The 6529-nt window shown below is 36.4% G+C and overlaps 1 protein-coding gene across 6 annotated transcripts in view; it reads right to left on the bottom strand.

Moving 5' to 3' along the window:
- Positions 1-1327: 1327 nt before the first annotated feature.
- Positions 1328-6529, bottom strand: part of LOC119837134 (anillin) — a 54726-nt gene continuing 49524 nt past the window's right edge. For 5 of the 6 annotated variants that reach the window (XM_038362648.1, XM_038362647.1, XM_038362649.1 and 2 more), the window contains 7 exons: positions 5802-5892; positions 5001-5147; positions 4417-4559; positions 3557-3637; positions 3140-3307; positions 2501-2701; positions 1329-2059 (listed from right to left, as the gene is read on the bottom strand). In XM_038362648.1, the coding sequence (XP_038218576.1) occupies positions 1775-2059; positions 2501-2701; positions 3140-3307; positions 3557-3637; positions 4417-4559; positions 5001-5147; positions 5802-5892 (1116 nt within the window). In that variant the 3' untranslated portion in view covers positions 1329-1774. Of the gene's footprint in view, positions 2060-2500; positions 2702-3139; positions 3308-3556; positions 3638-4416; positions 4560-5000; positions 5148-5801; positions 5893-6529 lie in introns of all 6 variants that reach the window. The other variant, XM_038362646.1, reaches the window with a different exon arrangement.

The following is a 6529-nucleotide window of genomic DNA, read 5'->3' as shown; positions in this document are numbered from 1 at the left end:
AAGTGAATAAAGTTATGGGGAAACGCAAAAATGTGCTCTCCTTGGTTTAAATATTATACCTCAAAGGCTCAAAACAATTGTCATTGTGACTTAATATAATGGGATGAGTTAGTTGAGTTTCGATTAATTTAAATTTAGATGTTTTTATTATCTGTTGATATATTGGCATTGTTTATTGTACCAATCTAACAACAGTGATATGAAGTTGACGATAGGCAGGAAGATTGTTATAAAATTTTGTTTTATTTTGTAATTATATAATTTAGATTTATCGATTCATCTTACTGTATTATTTAATAAACGAGGTACCTATTAATACTATTTACTTGCATTGATTATTTCAAGAGAAGTGATAGAATTATTATAGAATAGAAGCAGAACCTACACTTGAAACAAATACGACACTGTATTTTAGGAATATCCAGAATACCCAGTATTGTGTATTAGCAAACAATTGTATTATAAATTATTGTTAAATACACATATTGGTGTTTTATTTTATTCCTCATTATGTAAGATATGTCATTCCTTTTAATATGTACATGACCGAATGATTAATTCATTTTATACATAGGTACTATCTGCCTACCTATAACAACCCGTTTAACTGTTTTATATTAAGCATACATATTAATATCCTTATTATCACTAATTTATTTTATATAAAAAAGGAACAAAACATTGTCATGTTGTTAAATAAACAAATATTATTTATTTGATATAACGCATTAGGAATAAGAATTTACCGAGGAAAATTTACGTACCATATTTAAAAAAAAGCGTGTATGAACATAGTATAGAAATAAGTTATTTCCCGTTTACGCTTATTGCTTTACTTTTTAATAAAAACTAAGCAACGGATATATGTGGTGAAGGAGAAATAAAAAATAAACAAATATAAAATACACATTTATTGCTAAAATAAATTGATTTTATGTACAACACGCTTCAAATAAGACCTATTATATTATATTGCGATTATATTTACTGTTTTATTAAAAAATATAGATTGATAATTGCGTCGCAAGGAGAGAATAATTTGAATAAATTTTCGGAACACAATAATACTAATTTTGTTCGTGAAATAAATTATAAAATCATATATTGACAATTTTTATAAAATTCATATATAATTTAGGTTGCATAGTATGAATTAAAAAATTATTACATGCGTAGAACTCATTTAATAGTAACGAAATTTTAAATAATGGAGATGTAATAAGAAATACTATAATATTATACTAAACCTAAAACATATTTCTAAAATACATCTAAATTGGTGGTTAGTAAATATTAAAATTATAGAGAAGCATTCTCTTCTCATTACATTTTCATTAACATTATACAATTTATAATTAAACACTCCCATTATAATGTATGGAACGAACAGTGCAAGTGAAATAAAAATTACAAACTTATAAAACTAAGAGGCAGTGTTATTAATTTAAAATTAAAATAAAGTACATCATACTGAAGCAAAATGATATTCACGTATATATTTAAAAATGGACATCATCGAGAATAATTTGTTGCTAATCTTGTTTTCAAAAAAAATTATAGAAAAGAAATTATAATTTTGTTTCATTATTCCCAATTTTGAGAGTGATAGAGAGAGAGAGAGAGTACAAATCTGTTATAAGATAAAACTTTTAAATATAATTAATTATAAAGCACTATCTATTATTCATATTATCAAAAGAACGCAGTCATTAGCCCCCGCTCACGCTAACCAACTTATCTCTTTAACCACACCAAATCGAAAACCCACCGAAACTCATTCCTCATCATCCACACAGCACCTAACATACTCCAAGGCCGCGTTCAGCGCGTCCAGCCACTGGTCCCTGTCGTTGGGCGTGTCGGCGGCCAGCAGGTGGCGCCGGCGCACGTCCCCACGCGGCCCCTTGCAGTACACGAGCGAGCCGGTGTCGGGGACGATGAGGCCGGCCGGGACGGAGGTCTCGAGCAGGATGGTGTTGGGTCGGGCGCAAAGGTCCCGCGGCGCCTTCACCACTCTGTCCGAGATCACTGTGGCCAGGTCGATGTCGCCGATCGGCATCTGTCAGCGAGTGGATTTCGTTGAATTTTTTGTATTATATATGGTGGCGGATTGGTTTAAGATGTCATTTATGTTTTGTAAAATTTATTTTCAATAGATAATTTATATATATGCGATGTATTTCGAATTCGTGCGATACTTAGCGTACGGGTGTCATCTTTATTGCACACACTTACAAAATATAAAAAAAAGAAATAAAATTTAACAAAAACTAGTATGCAAAGGGCGGCCTTATGGCTAAAAGCCATCTCTACCAGGCAACAGTTAAGCGGTTATTACATATAGCGGGTGTGCGGTAAGAAAGCTTGCGAAATGCATATGTGTACGCTTTTGGTACTCGGTTTGTAGCGTGGAGTGCGTACACGTACTCGCATGCGTTACGTGTACTATTTATGTACGTGTATGTGTGCGTGCGTGTACATGTGCGTGCGTGTAGGCGACCTTCTTGTGCACGTCGTCCGGGTACTTCCAGTAGGCGAGGCGCGGCGCGCGCAGGCGGAACCAGCGGCGGTGCCAGGCGCCCAGCCCGCTCACGTCGTCGAAGGCGGTGAGGAAGGCGCAGTGCGGCGGCGGCGCGCGCACGCGCACCCGCGCCGAGATGTCCGTGTGCACGGCGCCCTCCAGCGGGCTGCCGCACGGCACCTGCCGCCCGGACCGAACCAACAATTAGATAAACACCTGTCACCTAGTTTCTTCTATTTTAGTGCCCATATGTATCTAGTCATCTAGTTAAGTCCCCTAAACAGCGTTTCGCCCGTCGTAATGTTGTAAATATAAATTCGTCCGCTGACCGCACACTGAAAGTCAGCGGTTAGTTAGACACCGATTTCGGGTCGATGGCGTGATCGAACGATCAGTCTCACATCACATGTACGCGACGTGCATACGTTTTCACTTTACCTTATCGAAGGTCAAAGCTTAGCGGAAATGAGTTTTTTTTGTAGCTCAGGGGTTGTAAAATGAGTTTTATTTTGTTGCTGAATAAAAACACCTGATTATTATTACTCAAATTCAATAAATACTTTTTAATAGTCTAAAATTTTATTCAATTTATTTGAATTTCGGTTGCAAATTGTTTACCTTATTCAATGTAAACGTCTTCCTATTGGCCTGCTGCAGCGCGAATATACAATATCCATGCAATTGGAACTGCGGACTCCGCACCGAGTTGGGCCCACCTGGACTCTGCACGCGCGGTGCTTTCAATTCTGACACTTTCGACTTTGGCGTCAGGAGTTTTGAGTTGCCCTGTAAGAAAAAAACATATGTACCCAATTTGAAAATAGCTAATCATTATGTCATAGCGGACAACTGAGCTAGTACTGTAGTAGAGACTGGCTTGATGGTATTAGCAATCACTACCGCCCATGAACATTCGCATAGTTAGAGCCTTTACGAATGCACTGCCCGAATTCTTGTAAAAGCATAAAATATCAAAAAAGTACGAGTAATTATGTTTGCTACAAACTGGTTTATTCTATAATATTAATAAATTACCTTTTTATTAGAAATGTGATATTTAACATCATGCGGCAGAAGCTCCTTGGACGCCTGCAGTAAGTACACTTCAACTGTCACCTGCAAACAATAATTTATATATTTTACCATCTTTTTGAACCATTTACACATAAACCCCTATATATTACTTATTATAAAAATATTATATATGAACCGATTTAACCCCTATACATAAATGAGGAAGAAAAGAAATTGAATTCTGGATATGAAGATATATTTCTATTATAATTCCTAAAGAGTATTTGTTTGGCTGGACGCGCTTGTCTAGCTTGAAATGAATCACACTGATATTATAAATGTGAAAGTTTGTTAGTATGGATGTTTGTCCGTCAATCACACTGAAACTACTGAACGGATTTCGATGAAATTTGGTATACAAAGAGGGTATGAGCTGAATGGTATTCCGATTAAACAATCCCTTGGGATAATTGGGCGGAGCTGAGACGAGCGTCAAGCAATTGCGTAAACCAAAAACTATAAGCGGGGATAAGAGCATAGTATTGTCATTGTGTTGGTACATACCGCTTGCTTTTAATAAAGGACTATTAGCTATATTATAAGCTAATATATAAGGTATAGACTTACATTAATAATGCCTATCCCAAATGCTTGATATGTAGTTATAATTTTTCTATACATTTTTGTGTTACCACCCCTAAAACCTCAAAACCCGGATAGCTCCTATTCCCGGAGGATTCCCGCCAACCTATCCTACATCCTTTCTCAGGTCTCAAGCTATCACGCTACGAAATTTCATCCAAATCGATCCAGACGTTGAGCCGTGAAGAAGAGACAGACAGACAGATTTTCTCATTTATAACATTAGTGGCGATTTTTACCTTGAAATCACTCGCCAATCCATCCATACGAATTTCGTCCGGGAACAGTAGCGGCGCATTCGGCTTCGTCAGCTGCATGCTGCTCGCCAGCACCCGGTCGCGGCACTTCAGCAGACACACCGCGTGGTGGCCGACCGCGCCATCTGTCATTGTGATGTGAGAATTTTTACTACATTACAATAATAATGTAGTAGAAATACAGGTGTCATGGGTTTCCTTAGTCCTTTCCATAGATTTCCTCCCAATAGCCCAGTTATTTAGAACTTTAATAATAAAAATAAAAACTTTCATTGAGTAGAAAGACAGGTGCCATAGTTTCCCATAGTTCTCAGAATCAGCACATTTAGCATTCCAATCCATTGACTAATTATTAAATTTACATATCTTGCAATAGTCCTACGTCAGCCATGATGCCATGCCTCTCTAAAGTGCAATCACGGGCAGGCTGCGGCTGGTGTCCCACATCCTATTAAACTCTCTGCGTGTTGGATCTGTGTCCCCAAGTAAGCCTTCGAAAAGACTGGTTGCTTTCCTTCAAAATCAAATTTTTACTATCACAAAATTGGTTATTATTCGAAGTTTACCCGCATGCAATTGTCGCACGTAATCCCTGCGCAAGGGCACCCTGATGTTGCGCAAGGTCAGCGACGCCATGCCCGCCGAGCTCGCCGGCCCCGCCCCTTCCACTTGCAGCCTCTGAACCTCGTGCAAACACGCTTGCCGGCGGTGCGCTGGAAATTATATAACGTGTGATTATTTTTAAACTAATCGAGTGGGGTCTAGTATACAAGATCTCGTATACAGTTATATACGCGTGGACAAGTTGAAAAAAAAAGAAAAATAATGAAAGCAACACTCGACTGCCGAAGATTCGTTAAAAACAAAAGAAATAAAAATCATTTATTTATTGAACAAATTATATATCACATACAACATGAAACCCAGACACCTAATATAGCTTTCGCTGTGTTTCAGGGGTCTGTGTCTTCCCGATACAGTATATAAAAGTTCAATTTAAGACACAATAAAATATAATTGCTGCTCCATCCACGTGAAATTAAGGTTCTATAATTTTTTTATTAGTTTGTTCCAAACATGTTTAAATAAAAATTATATCATCTGTTAAATTGAATATGTAAGGTACTAAGGTAGGTAAACTAAACCTATGAACAAATAAAAATCCATTAAACTAATAACTAACAATATAAGAAAAACAAAGATAAACACTATCTTTTATACAGCGTCTTGATAATAAAACAAAAAACTAATCAATGCTACGTAGAAAATAGCATTAAGTGTCACTTTTACACAGACATATATATTAAATCACTTGTTACAAAATGAATACGAGCGATATATATATACGAAATGGTATTGTAACTTACTCGCTAAAAGCAGAAGTCTTTCACCCTCGGCTTGTTCAGTGGACCCACTAAACTCTATGGTAGCAGCGCAAAGATTCAGCGCTTGGCTAGCCTGTTGAAAGAAAATAATAATTATTGAGGGAAGATGCATAATTGTTTTTCAAACATTTTAATAGATAGTAATTATAAGGCGAAATTTAATTTCAAAAGTAAATAGTTTCATAACGATGAAATTACGTTTCTTGGAAGACCAATCGAGTGAGAAGAAGTATACATACTATAATGATTAATAAAAATATATACATGATAAATAATAATACAATTAAATTTTATTAAAACATCAATTTCTGTATGTGCGTTGATAGAATGCGGTTCGAAGGACCAATGCATGAAGAGCCTTTTACTATTCCTCGGTCTTAGCAAGAGCAAATTTTTAAACCATACAAACATTACGGATTATTTGAAACAGGAGGCCTATATCCTTTTTCTTACTCTTCCCAGTCTTTTCCTTTACTCCTCCAATCAATTCTTTCCGGCAATCTATTTGTAGCGGCGTAAGGTATGTCAATCAACTTCAAACAATCGACTTTACAAATGTTAAGCACTTACCATCAGGCGTCCCGCCCGCTCCATTGCCAACGATGACATCTTAATAAATAAACCTTAATATATAAAAATCCAGTGTCATGATGTATGTTCCCAATGAATTCTTCACCAACTCAACCGATTTTGATGAAATTTGGCATTTT

The sequence above is a fragment of the Zerene cesonia genome, chromosome 26, assembly GCF_012273895.1.
Source record: "Zerene cesonia ecotype Mississippi chromosome 26, Zerene_cesonia_1.1, whole genome shotgun sequence".
NCBI classification, from domain to species: domain Eukaryota; kingdom Metazoa; phylum Arthropoda; class Insecta; order Lepidoptera; family Pieridae; genus Zerene; species Zerene cesonia.
The sequence above is the reverse complement of the archived record's forward strand: the minus strand, read 5'-3'. Positions and strand labels throughout refer to the sequence as shown.